We start from the raw sequence: 25,351 nt of genomic DNA, 5'->3' as shown, positions 1-25,351 counted from the left end.
TTAAGATAGTCACTGTAAGATTTTAAAATATTTTTAGAATAATCTTTTCAAAAGCCTATAGGATAGACAAGTATCCTATAGGATGGCTATAGGATACTTAGATGTCACAATAGCATGGCTTAGAATAGACTACTTTTTCTATATCTAGTTAATTTGCATACAAAGATTACAGGCGGCATCTCAGATATCACATTGCTTCAGTCATTATGAGACATTTCCATGAGCATATGCCAGGTTCCCCGGACACCCCAGGAGCCCAAGAGCCGTGAATTTGAAAGATGCTATGACTTAAAAATTGCTACACAAGAAAAGCTGTCTAATATTTTTCCATCTGACTTTTAAATAAAGATATCTCAGCCTTTAAAAAAGTAAAATCCAGATTAAACTGGTTTAGAAAATAAATCTTATGGAGGAATAACAAGCATCTCTGCAAAACCCTAGCATATCACACATTAAGGTTCAATGTACAACCAGCACTTATGACTTTGAGCCCTAATGCTGAAGTTGCCCACAGCACCCCTATTTGTGCTAGATACAATACTGGAGTTGCTTTCCAAACATTTTTTCCCTTAGTGTTTGTTCATTCATTCAACAAAGACTTGTCAACTGCTTATCAGTGCAAAGTAATCTAATCTCAGTACTGTGTTCATGGTTAAGCACATGGGCTGTGGAATAAGACTGTGCAGGTTTGAATGCTAGCTCTGTGTGACCCTAGCAAGTGACTTAACTGCTCTCTCAGTAGTTGCTCATCTCTAAAGGGGGAAAGATAATAGTCCCTACTGTGTCAGGACGTCGAGAATGTTAAGAAGAAGTTAAGAACAGGGTTGAAGACTGAAAAAACACCTCAGAAATATTATTCATTATTAGCAGATTATGGTGTTGATCAATTCCTTTCAGGGTTACTACTGCTGGAATAAAGCATTCAGGAAAAAAAAAAACCTTTTTTTTTTTAGGATCCTTAAAAGTTATACATGGACATAAGAACATAGCATAGAAAATATGTTAGCTCTAAAAACAGATCTTTGAAAACCAACAAGAAAGAGAAAGATGAGCAAAGGAATCAAGGGCCTATTTCTTTTTCATCTTCCTGAGTTCATTATGGCCCTGCTTCCTTTCTGTTCCACTGTAGGAGAAAAATTAGGATATTTATCACCAGTTCTATTTAATCCCTGTAGCCTTTTGTTTCTAATATAGATTCAAAAAAATCACAGAGAAAAGACATTCTGACACAGTGTGATAGAGTAGCCCAAAGTACCACTTGTGGGCACAGAAGAGAATCACAAAACGTCTGAATTGTAATAACTTCCACAGTCATTGCCTTTTTTGTGATCATTTGCCAGGTGATTACTTCAGGTGGGATAATGTTTTGTGGCCAGCCGTGGCATAAAGAGTGCTTTCTGTGCCGTGGCTGTAGGAAAGAGCTCTGTGAAGAAGAGTTTATGTCCAGAGATGATTATCCATTCTGCTTGGACTGCTACAACCATCTTTATGCCAAAAAGTGTGCCACCTGCACCAAGCCTATTACTGGTGAGTTATTCAGTTTAATATGGTCCTACCATGAGACAGTTATGGCTCTGTAAATGCTACGTAGTTAATCCAGGAAATGCAATTTAAAAAAGAATGATCTTTCCTTTATGTTTCCTTGTGAAATAAACATGGGTACCTATATATAAATATAAATATTACGCAGAACCTTCAAGGCAAGTATAGAGTATAATTAAGGTAGCTATGCTCTGTAGAGGGTAATTAATACTAAACCTCATGGTACTGACTCTACATAAAGTAATAATTCAGGGAAGAAGGAGGATAAGATGAGCGGAGAAGACCTTCACAAGGAGGCCTGATCTGAGGCAGAACTTTAAGTTGAGTGGGGGAAGGGATACTTATAAAACAAAATGCTGAATTCCAAACAAGGGTAACAGGGCCTTAAAATAGAAAAAGTTTTAATTAAATGCAAGTACTGTACAAAAATCTGAAGCTATAATAATTAGGATAGCATAGGTCAGGAATTAATTAAACCTCAATTTAAGATGCTTCTAACAAATGTATTATTCTCTTTGCTTTCTATTCACTTACAATAAGTTTTAATTGTGAATAGATGAGATAAAAAAACAAGATAGAATTCTGTTGAAGAAACAAAATATACATGACATGATTTGAAAATAACATAAATGGTAAATCCGATCTGTGTTAAATGGATTTTCAAGGTAAAAAGAGCATTACGTTTTCCTTAGAGACACTTCTAAAATGCTAATCCTGTAGTAAAGGAACTGAAGATCTCATCACACCTGAGAAATCCAAAAGCTATTCTTTTAGGCAATGTATGGTCACCGAATAACGTGGCAGAACTATACTTCTGTTCTCCATTCCTAGTACTCTTAGGTCATATTTCACTTTTAGCTCAGTTTATATAACACAGAATTAAAGATTATTTTATCCTTTTCCTCCTCCTCTATCTTCAAATATATCACAAAGTAAAACTGAATATTTATTCATCTTCAAATAAAGAGTTTTGCTGCTAACCCAGCTTGATAGGCTTTCACTTACTTGCAAGGGAGGGAGTTTCCTGGATGAACAGAACACAGTTCTGTCTGTCTGTACAAGGAAGGCACCATGTTTTTCAGAATCTCACACTGGCCTATGGGCTATATCTGGCCAGCAAGCATGGTTTGTTTGGCCTGCACTTGTTTGTAAACAACTAATGTAAAATCCATCTCTGTAGCCAAAAAGTAAACAAAGAGCCTGCCCAGGGTGAGCAGACTACCCTCGCTTTCCCGGCCGGGTCACGGTCATATGGAGCTGAGTGGCTGGCCCATTATGTAGGGCATGCCCCCTTTGCTGCTTCCACCTTGTCTCTATCACTCAGCTATGTCACCTCTCCAGCCCTTTCAAGGGCTTACATTGACAATCCCAGACTATAGGGCTCCAAATCTTGGGCTCTTAACCACGCTGCTCTCCTGCTTCTATACACCTGGCAACTCCTGAAGCCAAGAGACTAAGCCACCATCTCTACTGGTTTTAGTTAGAAATGGGACTTCCATAAATGCAACAGTAACTGGAGCAGCAAAATCAGTAGAATCTGCAATCACAGCCCAATGGATTTAGTCAATTTATTCTACAACACTTTTCTTGAATTGGCCAGAAAAAAAAATTGGGGGCCGGGTGGAGGGATTGTTCCATGAAGAAATGAGACAATTAAACAACTCAAAATGGTTTGAAAACTTTCTGGGGACCCAAATGGCTAATACTGATCTGAAAGCGCCTACAGAAGCCCTGACCTTGATGAGTTTCATTTCTGACCCACCACAGATTCATGTGATTTTTCTGATGGGTTGTTACAGGTCAATCACAGAGCACAGCTTTTTTTTTTTTTTTTTAGATCAGACAGAAAAACTACATTGTTCCACATGAAGCATAGGAATGATCAGGAACCAATGATTTGTCCCCAAAGTAATCCACATGCAGGATATGCATTTAATTTAGGACAGTCTTTTGGTCATTATCTTAACCTTCTTTTAGCTCTGTGATTGAGAGACACCAGAAACTAAATGCCTGCAAAAACTTCCAACTCACTTTAATATGTTTTGATCTGATTCTTAAATGTATATAGGCCCTGTAGTAGTGCTTCTTTAAAATTGAACTATTTGAACTAATTTCCATATATTTATCTTCTGAAAGTTGTACATTCATGCAAACAATATGTCATCCTAAGAAACTATGTTAGAATGTTTTCAAAACACTATTTTAAAGTAACTAAATCTATAAGGAACAAACTCAAAATGTAATTACAATTTTTTCTCCTCCTGCAAGATAGGATTTACCTTGCAAACTTTCTGGGATAAATGAAGCAGCTTGGTCTAGTAGGAAGAGCTCTGATCTAGGAAGTAAAAGACCTTGGTCTTGCCTCTGCCCCTGACTACTGTGTGACCCATGGGTACAAAACTCATCTCCAAGGTCCTCATTTGCCTTATTTGCAAAATGAGGAATTGAACAAGATCACATCTTTGCTTTCTTCTATTTCTGTTTATTTTTAGTAAAGTGAGTTTCAAATGTTGATTTCTTCAGAAAGGGATGCTAAGGTTCCTGGTTATGTTCTTTAAAAAAGAAAATTTAGACAATTTGGTGAAGTTAGGAGCATAGGCTCTGAAACCAGATGGCCTAGGATTGAAATTGAATCCCAGATCTGCCACTTAGCATCTGGGTGATTTGGCCAAGAGTCTGCACCTCTCTGTTCGACAATTTCTGTCTGCAAAGTCGGGTTGATGGTAATATCTACCCCATGAAGGTGAGGTGAGAGCTATATGAAGTAAAGGGCTTAGAATAGTGACTGGTTCATCTTCAAGTGCCCAACAAATGCTAGTTCTTATTCAACAGAATTTTCAGGAATAAATGAAGCCAAATAAAACAGGTGTCAGAGACCTATTTCATTGCTGACTTTCTTATTGCAAATGACCCTTGTGACCTGAGGGAGTAAACATATCCAAAATCAAAAAACTTTACAATCAGCTCACATGTTGAGTCAGGACTTTCTTATATTCCTGCTACCAGATGCTTCTTTTTTATTCTTCTTTGTAAAATTATAGAAAGAATTATTTTTACATTTGCCACCTGTACAAGGCCTAATAATAAAATCAAGAAAACCTCATGTGCATCAAAATGCTGGATGTATAATAATTAGTTTGATGAACAGAGATGATTTATGTATATACAGAACATTATTCTTGCAGTCAGCTTATTAATATTTTGAATATTAAGGGAATTAATTGGTACATTATTGATTTACTCTTATTAGAAAGTAGTGATGACAGCATCATAAATAAGCAAGCTATAAATTTAATCAAGAAAAGTACAAGAATTTGATGTAAATTTATCCCTGAACTAGTAAATTTATGTGAAGACATCAAAAAACGTTTCCAGGATGAAAACAAAAGTTCATTATCACTGGCAAATAAAGACTCAAGCCTAGGGCATCCCAACCCCTTCCCAATCCTTAGACCTTTTCTCCTTTTCTATGACTCCTCAAAATCAGTTCCTTGAACCATACGCTGGATTCAAATTTGGGATATAGAGATAGAGTCTCACTGAAGACTCAAATTCTCATACCTTTCTTGAAGTGACAGAGGCTGACAAAGCACCTCTTAGAAACTCATCAATGGGTAGCATGGCCTCAGTGGCCAGAGGGATCAGATTCACAGATCTTTGCTGCAAGCCTATGCTGAAGTCACCTCTGGGCAAGGTAATAAGGTCATCATATTAGGCTAGCTACAGGATAGTTTAGATGAAATTCTCTATTTAGGGCTTTTGGGAATTGTGTCCCAAGCCCCAATACGACCATGGGACTTTATCCTGAATAAAATGAAACATGAAAAAAGAGGGAAGAGAAGAGAACTACAAGTCATTAAGATATCAAATACCAGGCTGGGAAGTATACATTTATTTTATCTTAATTTTGCTTCTAAGTAAACAGGGTCACAAAGAGGGAAAATAAATATTCATACTTAGATATGTCTGACTTCAAAACCTATACCCTCTTCTCACTGCACTACCCTGTATTTCCTTATGTCTTAGGCAATCCTTAACTGTCTCCAAAAATATGTGCTTTGTATACCCAGATTCTACCTACTTATGTGGATTATGCAAAAATTTGACTGAGAATCTGGCTGGGTCTCATAGAAAGAACTTGTCCACAGGCGACTTTCCCAGATGGACACAGGTCACTGGGGGCAGCCTCCTTTCTTAGGTTACTTGCCTCTACATGGTCTTGCTCACTGCTGTATCTCCAGTTCCCAGAAGAGTCCCTGAGAGAATGCTCAATCTAGCTGTTGAAAGAATAGATTACTCTTTTTCTCCAATTCCTTTACAGGTTTCAGAGATGCCAAGTTTATCTGCTTTCAAGACCGCCAGTGGCACAGCGAATGCTTTAACTGTGAGAAGTGCTCAGTCTCCTTGGTGGGGAAAGGCTTCCTGACTCACAACAAGGAAATCTTCTGCCACAAATGTGGCTCTGGGGTGGATACTGACATGTAGAAGACAGTCCCTCCCCACCTGAAATCCACCTTGCTTTTGTTCTCACTAAATCCAGAACTCGATCGACGTTGTATTTCTGACTTAATTTTTAGAAAAGATTCACGTAGAGTTTATAGCAGAAGAGTTTTTGCACACAGTCTGATTGAACTATGTTATAAGAGCTCAAAAAAAAAAAAACAAAACAACACAGTCTAACAGAAATGAATATATACTAAGTCACAAAGGCACCTTTCCTTGCAAAATACTGCACTCTGCTGTTAGAAATACAGGAAAATATTTCTTTACTGTAATCAAGTGTATGATCTATACCTAGAAGTCATGGATGATATTACTGAAAACTGATGTTTTTCAAACCTGCAGAGTAAAAAGGAAAACAAGAGATCAAATTGAAGGGCATACATGAGACTAATGTTTGCATTCCTAACTAGCTAGTTATACATAACATGATTGGCTGTGAATGGTAGAAGAACAAAAATGATCAGGAGGAACTGATTACTAATCATCATATTTAAGTATTTTGTCATTTTATCATTCTTTTATTGTTCACAAGTACTGACTTCAGAGTTGAAGAACAAAGCTACGATTTGCCCTCATCCATCCTGCTTCACAGCTGGTTGGTTACCATATTTAATCAATGGAATTTGAGAATTCTGGACACTATGCCTCTCATTCTCTTTATATTCTCTGCATATCTATAAAAGGGTCCTTTCTCCCTAAGGATAGTCAAAGCATAGGTTTCAACACATTTTGTATTAAATGCATTTCAAAGCCCACAAAGATTTTTTTCTAAATACTTACAGATTCCATGAAAGAAAAGTCTATTCTTTCAAGAGAGCTAACCAAGATAATCAGTCCCCAAAGGCAAACCTTTAAAGTAAATAGATCATTAAATCATCACTTCTGGAAATGAGTTTTAGGGAAGGGATTGAGTGTTGGAACCTGACTTTCACCCAGATATCTAAAGGCATAATAGAATGCATAACTAGCTCTGAGCGTCATGCATTTTGCCTTCCAAAATTACATAGTTGATTAATGGGAAGACATAAAAGTGGGCTTTAAAGAAACCTAGTAATAACAAGAACTGAAAAAGAATAATTCACTGCTGATAATTCAGGACCTGCAAAGCAGCACCACAGAGCGATAAGGTCTACAGACGAGCCCTCCCCACTGTTCCTCCATGCCCATGCAACTCACCTCACCCATGCCAATGGTGTTCCAGCGCTTCAAGCTCTTGCATGACTGTGAGGGGCACTCTCAACCCTCGGTGCCCAATCTACAAATAAGCCAGTGTTTATTGGTCACAGCCTTAGTAAAAAGCCTATCACCATGTGTTTAACTTTATACCAGACATCTACTGATGATGACCTTACCTAGCTGCCCCTGGATAAAATTTTCCACATTATGTGGGATAAATGGAAATCAACCTCTGCTCTCCATGTTCAGTTACCACCCTTTGTTATGGTGTCACTTGGGTGGAGCAGAGAGAGGTCACGAGAAGAAACCCACATTGACATAACATTTTTATAAGTGTCTACTCTCAGATTACTGCATAGCATTAAAGGTTCTGATTGAAGTCTAATTACATGCTGTGGCTGATTACAACTACATCACAAGAGATTTAATTAAAATTGTTATGGAAACACATTTTTTGAAATAGTTTAAAATGCAAGGACATTTGGAGATTAGCAATTTAGAGATACTAATAAAAGGTCAGGCTTCATAGGCGATTTGAAAGATATAATTGTCCTTTTTTTGGTATTAACAATGCCAAGATATTTTCTCTTATTCACATTGTTAAATGCAGGCAAAAATATCCATATTTTTCCTGCACTGTTTGAAATTACACGTGTGAAACTGATATGCCAATTGTTCTATGATCTAGAATATAACAGTGTATCATATATTTAGAAAACCAAGCCATTTTGAATCTGTGTAGATATACAACATGTAATACTGTATCAGTTAGTCAATTATAAACAAACATACAAAATGTAATGGTTTTTCTTAAACAATTGGTATTGTTTAGGCATTTTGCTGTGTGGGATAGGGGGGTGGGTGTGAGTTATGCACGTAATCAGGCTTGTGTTCAATCTTTACAATTAAAAAAATTCACAGAACCATTTCCAAGACAGAGATTTTGTGATCCTTTGATAAGTATAGTTAAGTACATATACTTTCACATGACTAACCTACCTTCTAAATAGAGAATTATTTCTATTTTTAGAAGATATTTATTCCCTATTTAGGAGGTAGCTTAGTCATCAAACATGTATTAAACATTTACTGTGCGCAGTTAGAGCTCAAGCTCCTGTGATTCTGGGGTGGTGGGAGGGTAGATCAGGGTATGGAAGCGTCGGAGAGCCGGATGCAGAGAGCTTATGAAAAGTGCCACTATAGACATAACACACATATTCACGACAACTGAGAAGGAAGACACCCTTAGACTGACACACAAAGATAAAAGTAAAAGTCATACACAACATACTAGAGTTGATTTAGCTCAGTAAAGAGAAAACCTCTCTAAGTGACCTACCCAAAGATGGAATGGGCTGTCTCAGGAAGCAGCGGGCTTCCAGTGATTCAAGGCGTGACATCTGCACAGGTAGGGAAGCAGTTAGAAGCAAATCCTGTGTGCTAAGAGCAGCCAGATGGCTTGGAAGTAGCAGAACAACTGTGCCAAAGAGCAAGAAGAAATGGGATTGCTAAACGAGAAAGGGTCAGATGAAGGGAGAATAATGAACTCTTAGGATTAAAGGCTTACACTTAATAGAACAGGCAACAGAAAGTTACAAATTGTTCTTAAATAGGGGAGAAAAAGCATTAACGACAGTGTGTGAGGAACATTGTGCTAATGCTGCCGTGTGGCCTAGAACTGAAGAGGGTAAGGTTCCAAAGATGAAGATCTCCGACTGCAGTAATACATTTGGTTAGTGGCTACAGAAGTGAAAAGAGAGAAACAGCAATAGGTAATGCAAGCCAAGAGCTAGATTTGTTGATATAGATGAGTAGACAAGTCAATGAATCAAATATTTTGTGTTGTCATGTTGGGGTTAGAGGTGAAGGAGAAAAATGAAGAGAAGAATTTCTGCTTCCATGATAACAGGAAGGGTGACCAACGGTTCAGTTTTCACTTAACAAAATCATAAACGTTATTTTGGGACAATCTAGGCCCACTGGTTAAGTGAAGTGTGACAGCGCTACAATCATGGGTTCAAAACTTACTTTAAAAAAACATTAAGTTGTACTTTGGAGTGAAAGATTGATCAACCATTGTGAAAATGCATAACACTGTCACGAATGGCCTTGGTTAAATATCACTGCAAAATTTAGTATTACAAATGAAAAATCAACCTAAAAATATATGTCTATTGTTAGTAACACCATTTTTGAATTTAAGAAAAAAATACTTTTAATTTAACCTACTTGTTGTATTGATAATAATTCATATTTTAAATAAGAGAGAGAAATTATGGAAACACTCCCATTTACCATTGCAACAAAAAGAATAAAATACCTAGGAATAAACCTACCTAGGGAGACAAAAGACCTGTATGCAGAAAACTATAAGACACTGATGAAAGCAATTAAAGATGATACCAACAGATGGAGAGATATACCATGTTCTTGGATTGGAAGAATCAACATTGTGAAAATGAGTATACTACCCAAAGCAATCTACAGATTCAATGCAATCCCTATCAAATTACCAATGGCATTTTTTACGGAGCTAGAACAAATCATCTTAAAATTTGTACGGAGACACAAAAGACCCCGAATAGCCAAAGCAGTCTTGAGGCAAAAAAATGGAGCTGGAGGAATCAGACTCCCTGACTTCAGACTATACCACAAAGCTACAGTAATCAAGACAATATGGTACTGGCACAAAAACAGAAACATAGATCAATGGAACAAGATAGAAAGCCCAGAGATTAACCCATGCACCTATGGTCAACTAATCTATGACAAAGGAGGCAAAGATATACAATGGAGAAAAGACAGTCTCTTCAATAAGTGGTGCTGGGAAAACTGGACAGCTACATGTAAAAGAATGAAATTAGAATACTCCCTAACACCATACACAAAAATAAACTCAAAATGGATTAGAGACCTAAATATAAGACTGGACACTATAAAACTCTTAGAGGAAAACATAGGAAGAACACTCTTTGACATAAATCACAGCAAGATCTTTTTTGATCCACCTCCTAGAGTAATGGAAATAAAAACAAAAATAAACAAGTGGGACCTAATGAAACTTCAAAGCTTTTGCACAGCAAAGGAAACCATAAACAAGACGAAAAGACAACCCTCAGAATGGGAGAAAGTATTTGCAAATGAATCAACGGACAAAGGATTAATCTCCAAAATATATAAACAGCTCATTCAGCTCAACATCAAAGAAACAAACACCCCAATCCAAAAATGGGCAGAAGACCTAAATAGACATTTCTCCAAAGAAGACATACAGACGGCCAAGAAGCACATGAAAAGATGCTCAACATCACTAATTATTAGAGAAATGCAAATCAAAACTACAATGAGGTATCACCTCACTCCTGTTAGAATGGGCATCATCAGAAAATCTACAAACAACAAATGCTGGAGAGGGTGTGGAGAAAAGGGAACCCTCTTGCACTGTTGGTGGGAATGTAAATTGATACAGCCACTATGGAGAACAATATGGAGGTTCCTTAAAAAACTAAAAATAGAATTACCATATGACCCAGCAATCCCACTACTGGGCATATACCCAGAGAAAACCATAATTCAAAAAGACACATGCACCCGAATGTTCATTGCAGCACTATTTACAATAGCCAGGTCATGGAAGCAACCTAAATGCCCATCAACAGACGAATGGATAAAGAAGATGTGGTACATATATACAATGGAATATTACTCAGCCATAAAAAGGAACGAAATTGAGTCATTTGTTGAGACGTGGATGGATCTAGAGACTGTCATACAGAGTGAAGTAAGTCAGAAAGAGAAAAACAAATATCGTATATTAATGCATGTATGTGGAACCTAGAAAAATGGTACAGATGAGCCAGTTTGCAGGACAGAAGTTGAGACACAGATGTAGAGAATGGACATATGGACACCAAGGGGGGAAAACTGCGGTGAGGTGGGGATGGTGGTGAGCTGAATTGGGCGATTGGGATTGGCATGTATACACTGATGTGTATAAAATCGATGCCTAATAAGAACCTGCAGTATAAAAAAGCAAACAAAACAACTAATACTAAACTTTCATTGGGTTATTTGTATGGAAATATGTTAATATAAATGTTTCAGACGTTACATGAAATTTCTAAAAATCTTGTATTTGTATGGAAATATGTATGGAAATATGTTAATATAAATGTTTCAGACATTACATGAAATTTCTAAAAATCTTACATGTTCTGGTATAATGTTATAAGTAACAATCCTAGTTATTACTTTAAAATATATATCTCAGAAATAACTAATTTTCTTGTCAACTGCATTATTATGAACTTTCATCAAATCTTTTACCGTGGTCATTTTTAAGTCTTTTGTCATTTACAGACAGTTCTGGGTGTACTCTGATGATTTTGCAAATATGTTCCTATAAAAGGGTTTCATCTACAAGAAATTCATGGAAAAGACTCTGACAAGTACAGGTTTCTGGTAACTGACTATACTGCTGAACTGAATGAATAAGCATTTTCAGAACTCTGATGAAAAACTGATGAACTCATAAAAGTGCTAACAAAAGATCAAGATGAAAAACAACAATTAATTACATGGGACTGAGTGAACTGATGAGGACGAGTATAATTTTTGTGACTTTCTGTCTGAATTAAAAAAAAAAAAATCCCACAAGGACTCAGAGGCAAAGAATATACAAATCAATTTTCACTGCAAAGTAAAGGAGCTGTTACAGTGGAGGATTACTGGACTGAATGTCAATATTATGACATAGTATGAGTGTGTTTCATGTTTGGTAATTGCAATCATTGTTGCTTTTGTTGTGGTCATCCATGTACAATGCTTGGTGACAGTCTATTTATCTCTTATAAAAATAAAATACAGTGTGTGTGTGTGGAAAAAAATAAATAGGAAAATGATTGCTACAGTACATTTTAGATATATTTAATTGAGCACATAAATTATTCTCAAATACATTTACAGTTGTTTACTATTACAATAATACTGCTTTTACTTGTTTTACAAATTCTGGTTTTCAGAAGTTTCTTATGCTGAATGAGTTTGTATAGTACATATTTCTCAAATTGTTTTTAGATATTTATGTTTTACATTAACTGTGCAGTAAGCAAAAGAGGTATGGAATAACTTTGCAGTGTTTCTACTTTTGTTACGTAAGTGGGCATAATGACTTTTATCTTCATTTTTGTAACACCTAAATTAACCATATGTCCAAATATCATTTCATATTAATACAAAAATAGCATAATTCAATTCTGTCTGACCCAAACAGCAATGCCTCCACATCTATGTTCTTTCTTAGTGATCAAATTTTAAAATATTCTAAACTAAAAATTATTTTAATTATTATTTGTGATTCTAAAAATGTTCTATCAGAAATATCCCATTCAATTGGATTTTCCTGTTTTGACGGAGGTAGTCTTCTGCTAATTTCTTTTATATATTGGAGGAATACTATTTATATATAAGAGGAATTGTTAAAACTCTTAGTGGTTTTAATCTTTTGTTTTATCTAAAGCAAAATCTGTGTCTGTAACAGACTTCATGAAACTTTTGCTAATCCACACTATAAGCATCAATTAGGTTCTCTCTAGAGTTACATTAGATGATTAAATCATTTAATGTCAGACCGTGTTTCACAAAGGTTCAGAAGAATATCTCTCAAACATTTCTAGAGCATTTTAAAAAATCATAAGGCTTTGAAATATAATGAAATTCTAAAGGGTACTCAAAAGATAAACTTTTATGTCTTAGAATGGTGTTTCTTCAATGAAACAGAATATCACTAGAAACTTTACTTGCTGGGGTATTACTTTTAGCATGAACCTCTCCCTCAGAAGCATCAGACCTTTAAATCTTTATTATTCTATCGGAAACATTCCAAGAGTCAGCTGGGATAACTAAAGAAATGTTTGGGGAACTCTGAGGTCCTCTTTCCAGGAAGAGGTAAAGGAGACCTAGCAAGACTTGGGTAAAATGTCATAAGATAGATTTGACCTTATAACTTCTCAGAAGTTACTGTGTTTAGATTTGTTATGCCAACATAACAAAAGAACACCAAGGGGCAAGGATACCAAGAGTCTTCATTTGAACCATCAAACTCAAGAGAAATTAGAAATTAGTCCATCCACTCAATCATCCATGTGGCTTCCTAGACAGTCCTAAAAATGCATTATCCAGAGAGAATTAGAGAAGTTCTTGTTCAGAATTCTGAACATTCTGAATTTCCCCAGATGACCAGCTTTTGGACCAGATACCCTGTTGAATGTGGGGTTGGAGGAGATAGTTCTCAAATTGAGAATCAAAAAGGAGGGGAAAGAAACAGAAGAGATTCATGCTCAAGTTTGAGTTTATGAAAGAAATAACAGAGTTTATGTGTATTTGGAATGCCTGGATTGTATATCTCTGTGGTTGAGAAAGGAAACAGCTCACTGTGATAGAATTATGATCCATGTCACAGAGAAGCAAATAGTATTTGGGTCAAATATTTTCCCATGAATGGTAATAAACTTATGGAGTGGATGTCCATAAAGGGTTCCCTGAATGGGGAACATTAATGAGCTCAACAGACACCCATTCAGTGACTCAAACAGTGACATTAAATTCTATTCCCACCACATACAAAAACAAAAGTTAGGTTTGACATTTATGGAAGTCCACACACTGAATCCCAAAGGCTTATTCTTTCTTTATACAAATGACAGCCTATCCTTGATTTGTTTCTGTAGCATCACTTATGAAGCTGTTTATCTGAAAACTCTAATCCAAGGAAATAAATGAGGGAGTATGGATAAAGAAGAAATGAAGAAAAAAAGAGTGGTGATGAAAAATTAACATTCTTGAAAAAAACAGAAAATTAAATTGATTTTTAAAAACATTTTTCCCTACAGTATAATAAAACATTTTCAAAACCACAAGGCATTTGAAGAAAGCAAAATAAATGGACAAAGAAAAAGAACATTTTTAATAAAATTTTTGAGAATTATAATTTGGTATCTGTCTCCCCCTCTCAAGGGAAAATTACTCTTAAGATGCCACCAACAGATACATAGTTGCCAAAGTCAATAATATTCACCTTCCAATGCTGCTGTGAGGTATTTGCTATTGTTGGCCTTCCCTTGTTCCTTCAAAATCTGACCACAGTTATCATTTCATTATGTATACACATATCACATTACCATGTTGTACACCTTAAATAATTTTAAAAATTAAAAAATTACAAAATTCTCCAGGCGGTTCCCATCAATAGGTGCTCATGGCAATCTTGGAAACACATCTTCTAAAATAGTAATGATGTTAAATATTGTCCTTATGTTTATGAGATATTCTTTTCATGTTCAATACATCTGGCTCATTTTTATACACAGCTGGGGAGAGAAAGGTACTTCTGGAAGGCAATTTGTCAACGTATATAAAAAGAACCTTAAAATTTTTTCCATAAGCTTTGAATAAGAAATTCTGATTTCTAAGAACTTATACAGGAGGAATCATTGGAGAGCCACACAAATATTTCTGTACTGGAAGGTTTACTGCAGTGTTCTTTAAAAAGCCCCAAACAAGAAACCAACGTAAAGGTCCAAAATAAGAGAATAAATTATGATACCTACCTATAATGAAATAACTTTAAAAACAGCCACGAAAAAAATAATTTTTTAAGACTACTTAGTGACATGAAAAAATGTTCATGACTTGAGGTTGAGTGGAAATAAAGTGTTATAAAACAACATGTATGATATATTCCAATGTTACTTAATTTATTAATTTATGTGTGGAGAAAAACACTGAAAAGAAGTACAATAAAATATCAACATTAGCAAAATTTTAAGATTGTCTTCCAATGGCATCCACGACACTGTCTCTCTTAATGTCACCTAAAGTTGTGCCTCCCTTGCCTGTACACTATCCTTTATCCATTTCTTTAAAACAGATATTCTTAAACATTCTCTCCTCAAGCTTCTTGCTCCACATTTTCCCGGTCAATGAACACATCTAGTTTCTTGATTTCAATTGCCTTTTCTGTGTAACTGAGCCCAAATCTACGTGTCCTGCCTTCAATTCTCTTCTGAGTTCCAGACCCAAGTTTTTCTCTGCCTTCTGAACATCTCCAAATCAGTATTACACGGGCAGCTCACAACTTCATTATCCTTCCTACAAATTCCACTTATTTTCTTATGTTCCGCATCTTAAATGCATCATCCCAACAGAGCCTTTAGATTTTACGTCTTGGGCACATGAAAAGATGCTCAACACCATTAGTCATTAAGAAAATGCAAGTTAAAACCACAAGATACCATTTCACACAGACTAGAATGACTGTGATTTATAAGTCGACAATAACAAGTGCTATTAAAATGTAGAGAAACAGGAACCCTCATACACCGCTGGCAGGAATGTAAATGATGCAGCCACTTTGGAAAACAGTTTGGCAGTTTCTCAAACAGTTAAATATAAAACTACCAAACAGCCCAGCAATTCTACTTCTAGCTATCTACCCGAGAGCTATGAAAACATATGTCCACATAAATGTTCGTAACAGCATTATTCCTAATAGCCAAAAAGTGGAACCACCCAAGTATTCAATTGATGAATGGATAAACAAGCATCGTACAGCCATACAATGGAATATTAGTCAACCATAAAAAAGAATGATGTACTGAAACATGCCACAACATGAACTTTGAAAACATTATTCTAAATGGAAGAAGCCAGACAAAAATGGTCACATATGTATGATTCCATTTATATGAAATGTCAAAAATGCAAATTTATAGAGACAGAAAGTAGATCTGTGGTTTCCTAGAGCTAGGAGTGGGAATGGGGGTATAATGTAAATGGGCATGAGGGATCTTTAATAGGGGAATGAAAATATTCCAAAACTGATTTATGGTGATGGTGGCACCACTTGGCAAAATTACTAAAAATCATTAAATTGTATACTTGAAATGAGTGAATTGTATGATATGTAAGTACATCTCATAAAGTTGTTTTTTTAAAAAATTCTGTCTTGGTTCCCTGCTCTCCCCAGTCCCTTACACCTAATTCCTATAAGAAAAGCCACACTTTTAAAATTTTCCCTTGCAAGCTTTTTTCGTTTCTTTCAAATTTCATTCCTTTACACTTTCTCTGCCTAGAAGTCTCCTGCCTGTCAAAATGTTAATCAACCTCTGAAGCCCAGATCAAAGTTACCTCCTATGTCAAATCTTTATTGATATCCCTTAGAAAAAAATTAATCGTTTTCCTCAACTTCGTTTACAATTCTGTGAGCAGTTTAAATAACTCAATTTATATTACAGTTAGGAATGGGAGAAAATCTAATTAAAAGATGATGGTCTTTGGAGCCAGATAAACCGGGTTCAGATCCCAGCCTAGCCACTTCCCTTGGCGTGTGACATCTGGTAGTTACTAAACTCTCTGAGCCTCGGTTTTTCAATCTTTAATTGGGGATCTGTAATATAAACTTCAAAAAGCTGCTCTGAATATTAGATGAAATAGATGCAAACTGCTTCCCATCTGCCTAAAACATATTTAACTTATTAAAAAGTTATTAAACTTTAGTTATCTTCACCTTCTTTTCCACCCTGACTCCACCCCTAGATCATGCTTTTACTCATCTTTATACACCCAGAGCTTGGCAAAATGTCTGCCACTTGGTAGATGACCAATAAATACTTACTGAATTAAATTTTAGTTGTGAAAGTGTTATCATTGTTACAATAATATTCTTCCTATGTTGATTGTCAGTAACCATGATAAATATGTAAATCTTTTTTGCTTCTCATCCTGATCGTGTTATATGAAGTTGCCCATGTGAGAAGCAGCTAGATTGCAAATCAACACCTGCATCTTCAAGCATCTGCTTTGAATGTTTTAAATTTGATGTCGCTGTTTCCTCTGTCCAGTGACTACTGATCTGTAGAGTGTGCTTCTTTCAACCAGAATTCACATGGGTTTCTTCAGACACTTAATTTTCAGGTGCCCTGGAGAATAACTGCCTGTACTTGAAGTTTCCTCTTGGGCCCTCAAAGTAGATTTTGCATGTGGAGTAGCTTTTATGTTAAGCCATACCATCCCAAATACGCCTGCCAAATTTGGAGTCGATCTATCCAAACAAGTTTTGTTTCATGTACTTACAGCTAGAAATGTAATTGAACTTACTTTGCTTAAACTGCAAAGTGCATTCTCTGTGTCTCTCAAAAGTGCAAGACAATTTTACTCTAACCTGTTGCTGAGTATGTGTAGCTTTGGGCATCCTAAATTTTCTTATCGTACCAGAGCAGCATTCATGAGCTGCCTCATTCCTCCCCAGGTACGGTGTTTCTCTTGTTCCTCCTTATTAAGCTTCCCCTTTGACCATCTCACCTCTCCTATTTCAGTGCTCTCTTTGTGTTAATGTGCATTAATTCCCTCTGGACACAGATTCAGACTCTTCACATAATTACTTTGGAAGGAATTCCAGAAAATAGACATCTAGGCACACTTCTTGATCCATATTGCCTGGTCCTTAACCAGCACCCACAGTTCTGCTTCCTGATATTATGTTCTATATGTAGCTTCTCAAGATGGGATAATAAAAGTCTTCAGCTGGCAAATGTTCAGAGACAGGTCCTGAGATTGGGGGAAATAAAACACTCTGGCTACTGAAACTTTAGTCCAATTCTCATTCTTGGGTTTTTCACGAAATCTCTGTCCCTCATAAGAGGTATGCTTCTAGCTGCTGACATGAGGACTATGCCAGTTTATGAGGAGAATACTACCAAAATTCACAACTGCTTGGATTCCCAAATGCAAAATAAATTACTTTAAATCTAAAAAGAAAAAAAAAGGCACAAATGAACTTATTTACAAAACAGAAATAGAGTCACAGATGTGGAAAACAAACTTATAGTTACCAGGGGTTAAGGGGGCAGGGATAAACTGGGAGACTGAGATTGACATACACACACGGCTATATATAAAGTAGATAACTAATAAAGACCTACTGTATAGCACAGGGAACTCTACTCAATACTCTGTAATGGCCTATATGGGAAAAGAATCTAAAAAAGAGTGGATATATGTATATGGATAACTGATTCACTTTGCTCTACACCTGAAATTAACACAACATTGTAAATCAACTATACTCCAACAAAAATTTTTTAAAAATTAAGGTCCTTCAATCTGTGATTCATTTTCTAATGTGGAATAATTGTCGAAAACTTCTTGGCTAATTATCTTCTTTGTGAACAACTGTCAGCTGTAAGGTGAGAGCAACACCGCCCCCTACAAATACATCTGATGCCAAATACAGGCAGGTGTAGGTGACTCCGCTTAGCCTTCTTTACTTCCCCCAAGAATAGCCTCCAGGGCTGAGCGCTCACCATGTCTGCAGTAATGTGGGAAGGATTTGTCTTTATTTTCTACAACAATCTAATAAAGTGGTACTTTTATTTATTCCCATTGGGCTGATGAGGGAACTGTGGTTTAAAGAGATAATATAATTGGCTTGAGTCATGATACAGATAGGTCTGACTCCAGTGTCTATGGTGCCAATGATGCGGACGACGCACTACATAACTATGCCTCCCCTCTCCTCAGCAAGTCTAGTGTCATCGTCTTGCATCCCTCTTCACATGCCCTCGTCCTGCTGGTCCAAGTCCTGCTCCCCCCGTTGGATGTCTTCTAAGTCAGTTTCTTCCTTTTCGCTTCCATGGTTCAAGGCTTCATTACCTCTCACCTGGACTTTCATTACCGCCTACTGAAGTATGTTTTTGTGCCTCTACAGCATCGTCTTTTTTATCTATCACTCACACTTCCTCCACCACATAAATATTTCTCAAGCAGCACCTGATCATGGCTCCATCTTACTCAGCAGCCTTTGTTGGCACCTCGTTAGGGCTCCTCCAAAATCGAGTCCCACCCTCTCTTCCCAGACTTCCTCTCCCAGTATTCCTTCCTCATTGGAATACGCATCCTTAAGGATGGAGTCTTGGTCTACTCTATTGGACCATCATAAACGTACCTCGACAGAGCCTGGCACAGAGTAGATGCTCAAATAAGTGTTGGGTGAAAGAATGAAGCGATCTTATGCTTTAGCCCGATCTTATTGCATCCAGAATAAACAAATCCTAGATTTTCCCCGATTTGATTCCTTTGCTTAAAATATGTACCTGTGGAGTCCTCCCTACCATCTCCACTTAGGCAATTTAATTTCCATTAAAATGTATCCATTATTTAAGCTACAGCTCATAAGTCAACTTCTCCAGCTGCAAATACCCTCCTCCACCTCTCTACTTTGTTTATAACTCTGGTCTCACACTCAATATGCTTCCAGTCTCACACTCAATATATTTGCTTTGAATTATAGTTAATTCTCCCCCATTTGTTTCTGAGAACACTGACTCAAAACAGGGCAATGTCTGATTCAGTTTTGTATTCCCTGTAATGTTGAGTATAAAATAAGGCTAAATAAATGCTTGTTAATTTTTTAAATTGAATTGGGTCTCAGTACAAGCCACTTCTGAACTTCTTCCCCATAATTAGTAAATACTGATACACACGTAAACAATAACAACAGTTAAAAATACTAATGACATTGACACCAAGGACTTTGCATGGATTTCATCCTCTCAGCAGCCCTGTGAGGCAGGTACTATCCTTATCACATGGGGAAACCAAGGCACAAAGAGGTTAAGTTCTCCAATTCCCACTGTTAATAGAGGAGAAAGCCCGAATTTTAAAACAGGAAGCTTGGCTTTTGAGTTCATGCTCTTAAACTTGGACACTACTGCCCCCAATACTGGAAAGGAGAATTTTTTTTAAGTAAAGCAATGTGTTTATTACTCTGAATATTACTTTGTTATCGAACTTTTATTAAGCCTTATTTATATTCTGGCTGGTACATAATTCCCTGAATTGCAGAATAGCTATTTGTCTGCCAGTAGATTTTTTGTTGTAATTTTAAGCATACAGATCCTACACAAATTTTGTTAGATTTATACCTAAATACTTCAGTTATTTTGGAGCTTTTGTAAATGGGATTTTTTTTAAACTTTGATTCTCCATTGCACATTACTTGTTTGCAGGAATACAGTCGATTTTTTTGTGTTCACCTTTTATCTGCAACCTTACTAAACCCACTTATTGGTCCTAAGAGTGTTTTTGTAGATTCCTTGAGAGTCTCTGTGTAGACAATATTTTAATTTCTTCCAGTAGGAGAAATTTTTGAAAGAGCCAAATATAAACATATTTATCTATACCACAGGCCGATAAGTATGTAAACTTCTAGGAATTAAGCATATTTGGATTTATACTTTGTGTATCTACTATTTTTTTTAGCAATATTAAGATAAGTGATGGGACAATGAATTTTTTTCCATTGAAAAAATAAGTCAGTAAATGAATAAAAATGGAAGACTACATTTCAGACATAGTGTGTGGAAAACGATTTCTCTCACTAACCCCAAAACGTTTCTTTCTGGTAGCAGGACCCTTAGAAGTCATTGCTTTGTGATAATGTTGATTTTTTTAAAAATAAAGATATGGTTTATTCTTTGAAGTATCCACTAGGTGGCAGAAAATTGTTACTGTCTAAAGTGACATTACTGGGCTAGTCCAGGCTCTTTGCTAAGCTTCAGATTTAGGCAAATTGCCTTCACCTCTACCCTTAGCAACGCTGGCCTTGTCACACGTGGCGTTTTTTTTTTTAACATCTTTATTGGGGTATAATTGCTTTACAATGGTGTGTTAGTTTCTGCTGTATAACAAAGTGTATCAGCTATACGTATACATATATCCCTATATCCCCTCCCTCTTGTGCCTCCCTCTCACCCTCCCTATCCCACCCCTCTAGGTGGACACAAAGCACCGAGCTGATCTCCCTGTGCTATACAGCTAATTCCCACTAGCTATCTATTTTACATTTGGTAGTGTATATATGTCCATGCTACTCTCTCACTTCATCCCAGCTTCCCCTTCCCTCGCCCCGTGTCCTCAAGTCCATTCTCTACGCCTGCGTCTTTATTCCTGTCCCGCCCCTAGGTTCTTCAGAGCCATTTTTTTTTTAACATCTTTATTGGAGTATAATTGCTTTACAATGGTATGTTAGTTTCTGCTGTATAACAAAGTGAATCAGCTATACATATACATATATCCCCATATCCCCTCTCTCTTGTCACGTTTGGCATTTTAAAGCAAACGGGTATTTTTAAGCTGGGAAAGAAAAATCAGAGGTGTTCACAGCAATAAATATTAGGTATGAGCACACTAATTATATGTTTGTGTTGCTCTGCTTTAACATAGTGGGAACGGATGCACAGACATTGGGTGAAGGGCTGAGAGCCCTCATAGAATGTTCCATCCAGATGTCAGATAGTAAGATTAAGCAGAAAAACCTCCAGTAGAACAGTTTTCTGTAACTTTCAAGTCACCGATCTCACCCCTGGTTGCACATTAGACTCACCCGAGGGCCCAACCCAGATGCCAGCTCTCTGATGGTGGAACCTGGACACTGGTATTCCTTCACGCCTCCTAAGCTATAAAATAAGAGGATTAGACTAGGCTTCCTAGTCTTTGTTCAAGCTCCAACATTCTAGGATTGATGTCTTAACAGCCTATCTTACTATAAGCTCCATGACTGCAAAAGCTAACTCTGTTCTAGAGCCTTTATGAATATTAACTTAGTTAAACCACTATACTATGAAAGAGTTGGGGAAAAATGAGACACAAAAAGGTGTCATAACCTGCCCAAGGCCACACAGTAAGAGGGAATGTTGAGATTCTTGCTGGCAGTCTGGCTCCAGAGCCCATGCATATAACATTATGCCACAATTCCCTCCTAAATGATTGATTAATGAATGAACGACATCCATCTCTCTATTTTTCTGGCTGTATCTAAAAATGCATCTGCACTAACAATAGGTTCCAACATTGTAATATAAGCTGTAGCTGCCGACCTCGTTGGAAAATTAGCATAACCTATCTGGTAACTGTGCTTTGGCAATGACTAACTCTTAAAAAAAAAAAAATCAGTGCATTGGGAGTGCTCTTGCTTTTCTGGAGGAAACTGTAATTGAACTTATTAATCCCTGGCATTTTGCAAAACAATAGAATTTGAAATGCACTTATTAGAATTTTTTCAGGAGAATTCTAATTGAATGAATTTTATAAACATCCATTGACATAGATTTGACGCCAAGGATCATAGGGACTAATAAAAACTGAATTCTAGGGAGGAACCAAGATGGCGGAGTAAAAGGACGTGCTCTCACTCCCTCTTGCAAGAACACCAGAATCACAAATAGCTGCTGGACAAGCATCGACAGGAAGACACTGGAACTCACCGAAAACCATACCCCACATCGAAAGACAAAGGAGAATCCACAATGAGATGGTAGGAGGGGCACAATCACAGTAAAATCAAATCCCATAACTGCTGGGTGGGTGAATCACAGACTGGAGAACACTTATACCACAGAAGTCCACCCACTGGAGTGAAGGTTCTGAGCCCCATGTCAGGCTTCCCAACCTGGGGATCCAGCAACGGAAGGAGGAATTCCTAGAGAATCAGACTTTGAAGCCTAGTGGGAATTGATTGCAGGACTCTGACAGGACTGGGGGAAACAGAGACTACACTCTTGGAGGGCACACACAAAGTAGTGTGCGCATCGGGACCCAGGGGAAGGAGCAGTGACCCCAGGGGAGACTGAACCAGACCTACCTGCTAGTGTTGGAGGGTCTCCTGCAGAGATGGGGGGGTGTGGCTTACCGTGGGTTCAAGGACACTGACAGCAGAAGTTCTGGGAAGTACTCCTTGGCGTGAGCCCTCCCAGAGTCTGTCATTAGCCCCACCAAAGATCCCAGGTAGGCTCCGGTGTTGGGTTGCCTCAGGCCAAACAACCAACAGGGAGGGAACCCAGCCCCACCCATCAGCAGTCAAGTGGATTAAAGTTTTACTGAGCTCTGCCCACGAGAGCAACAGTCAGCTCTACCCACCACCAGTCTCTCCCATCAAGCCTCTTAGATAGCCTCATCCACTACAGGGCAGACAGCAGAAGCAAGAAGAACTACAATCCTGCAGTCTGTGGAACAAAAACTACATTCACAGAAAGACAGACAAGATGAAAAGACAGAGGGCTTACTTACCAGATGAAGGAATAAGAGAAAACCCCAGAAAAACCAGTACATGAAGTGGAGATAGGCAACTTTCCAGAAACAGAATTCAGAATAATGAGACTGAAGATGATCCAGGACCTCGGAAAAACAATGAAGGCAAAGATCGAGAAGGTGCAAGAAATGTTTAACAAAGACCTAGAAGAATTAAAGAACAAACAAACAGAGATGAACAATACAATAACTGAAATGAAAAATACACTAGAAGGAATCAATAGCAGAATAACTGAGGCAGAAGAATGGATAAGTGACCTGGAAGACAGAATGGTGGAATTCACTGCTGCAGAACAGACTAAAGAATGAAAAGAAATGAAGACAGCCTAAGAGACCTCTGGGACAACATTAAACCCAACAACATTCGCATTACAGGGGTCCCAGAAGGAAAAGAGAGAGAGAAAGGACCAGAGAAAATATTTGAAGAGATTATAGCCAAAATATTCCCTAACATGGGAAAGGAAATAGCCACCCAAGTCCAAGAAGCACAGCAAGTCTCATACAGGATAAACCCAAGGAGGAACATGCCGAGACACATAGTAATCAAACTGGCAAAAATTAAAGACACAGAAAAATTACTGAAAGCAGCAAGGGAAAAACAAAAAATAACATACAAGGGAACTCCCACAGGTTAACAGCTGATTTCTCAGCAGAAACTCTACAAGCCAGAAAGGAGTGGCATGATATACTTAAAGTGATGAAAGGGAAGAACCTACAACAAAGACTACTCTACCCAGAAAGGATCTCATTCAGATTCGATGGAGAAATCAAAAGCTTTACAGACAAGCAAAAGCTAATAGAATTCAGCACCAGCAAACCAGCTCTACAACAAATGCTAAAGGAACTTCTCTAAGTGGGAAACACAAGAGAAGAAAAGGACCTATAAAAACAAACACAAAACAATTAAGAAAATGGTCATAGGAACATACATATCAATAATTACCTTAAACGTGAATGGATTAAATGTTCCAACCAAAAGACACAGGCTTGCTGAATGGATACAAAAACAAGACCCATATATATGCTGTCTACAAGAGGCCCACTTCAGACCTAGGGACACATACAGACTGAAAGTGAGGGGATGGAAAAAGATATTCCATGCAAATGGAAATCAAAAGAAAGCTGGAGTAGCTATACTCATATCAGATAAAATAGACTTTAAAATAAAGAATGTTACATGGGACAAAGAAGGACATGACATAATGATCAAGGGATCAATCCAAGAAGAAGATGTAACAATTCTAAATAAATATGCACCCAACATAGGAGCACCTCAGTAGGCAACTGCTAACAGCTATAAAACAGGAAATCGACAGTAACACAATAATAGTGGGGGACTTTAACACCTCACTTACACCAATGGACAGATCATCCAAAATGAAAACAAATAAGGAAACAGAAGCTTTAAATGACACAATAGACCAGATATATTTAATTGATATTTATAGGACATTCCATCCAAAAACAGAAGATTACACTTTCTTCTCAAGTGCACACGGAACATTCTCCAGGATAGATCATATCTTAGGTCACAAATCAAGCGTCAGTAAATTTAAGAAAATTGAAATCATATCAAGCATCATTTCTGACCACAACGCTATGAGATTAGAAATGAATTACAGGGAAAAAAAACATAAAAAATACAAACACATGGAGGCTAAACAATACATTACTAAATAACCAAGAGATCACTGAAGAAATCAAAGAGGAAATAAAAACGTACCTAGAGACCAATGACAATGAAAACATGAACCAAAACCTATGGGATGCAGCAAAAGCAGTTCTAAGAGGGAAGTTTATAGCTATACAAGCCTACCTCAAGAAACAAGAAAAATCTCAAGTAAACAATCTAACCTTACACCTAAAGGAACTAGAGAAAGAAGAACAAAAAAAACCCAAAGTTAGCAGAAGGAAAGAAATCATAAAGATCAGAGCAGAAATAAATGAAATAGAAACAAAGAAAACAATAGCAAAATCAATAAAACTA

At 37.1% G+C, this 25,351-nt stretch overlaps 1 protein-coding gene and 1 long non-coding RNA gene across 5 annotated transcripts in view; one reads left to right on the top strand and one right to left on the bottom strand.

Moving 5' to 3' along the window:
* Nucleotides 1-6,212, top strand: part of FHL5 (four and a half LIM domains 5) — a 174,395-nt gene extending 168,183 nt beyond the window's left edge. For all 4 annotated transcript variants that reach the window (XM_082475449.1, XM_082475448.1, XM_082475447.1 and 1 more), the window contains 2 exons: nucleotides 1,341-1,527; nucleotides 5,864-6,212. In XM_082475449.1, the coding sequence (XP_082331575.1) occupies nucleotides 1,341-1,527; nucleotides 5,864-6,027 (351 nt within the window). In that variant the 3' untranslated portion in view covers nucleotides 6,028-6,212. The remainder of the gene's footprint in view (nucleotides 1-1,340; nucleotides 1,528-5,863) is intronic.
* The window catches only part of LOC309667190, a 119,254-nt gene that overhangs the window by 53,176 nt on the left and 40,727 nt on the right, over nucleotides 1-25,351 (bottom strand). The window lies entirely within an intron of this gene.

This window comes from Balaenoptera physalus (genome assembly GCF_965194825.1).
Source record: "Balaenoptera physalus genome assembly, chromosome: 9".
In the NCBI taxonomy this organism is placed as follows: Eukaryota; Metazoa; Chordata; class Mammalia; order Artiodactyla; family Balaenopteridae; genus Balaenoptera; species Balaenoptera physalus.
The sequence above is the reverse complement of the archived record's forward strand: the minus strand, read 5'-3'. Positions and strand labels throughout refer to the sequence as shown.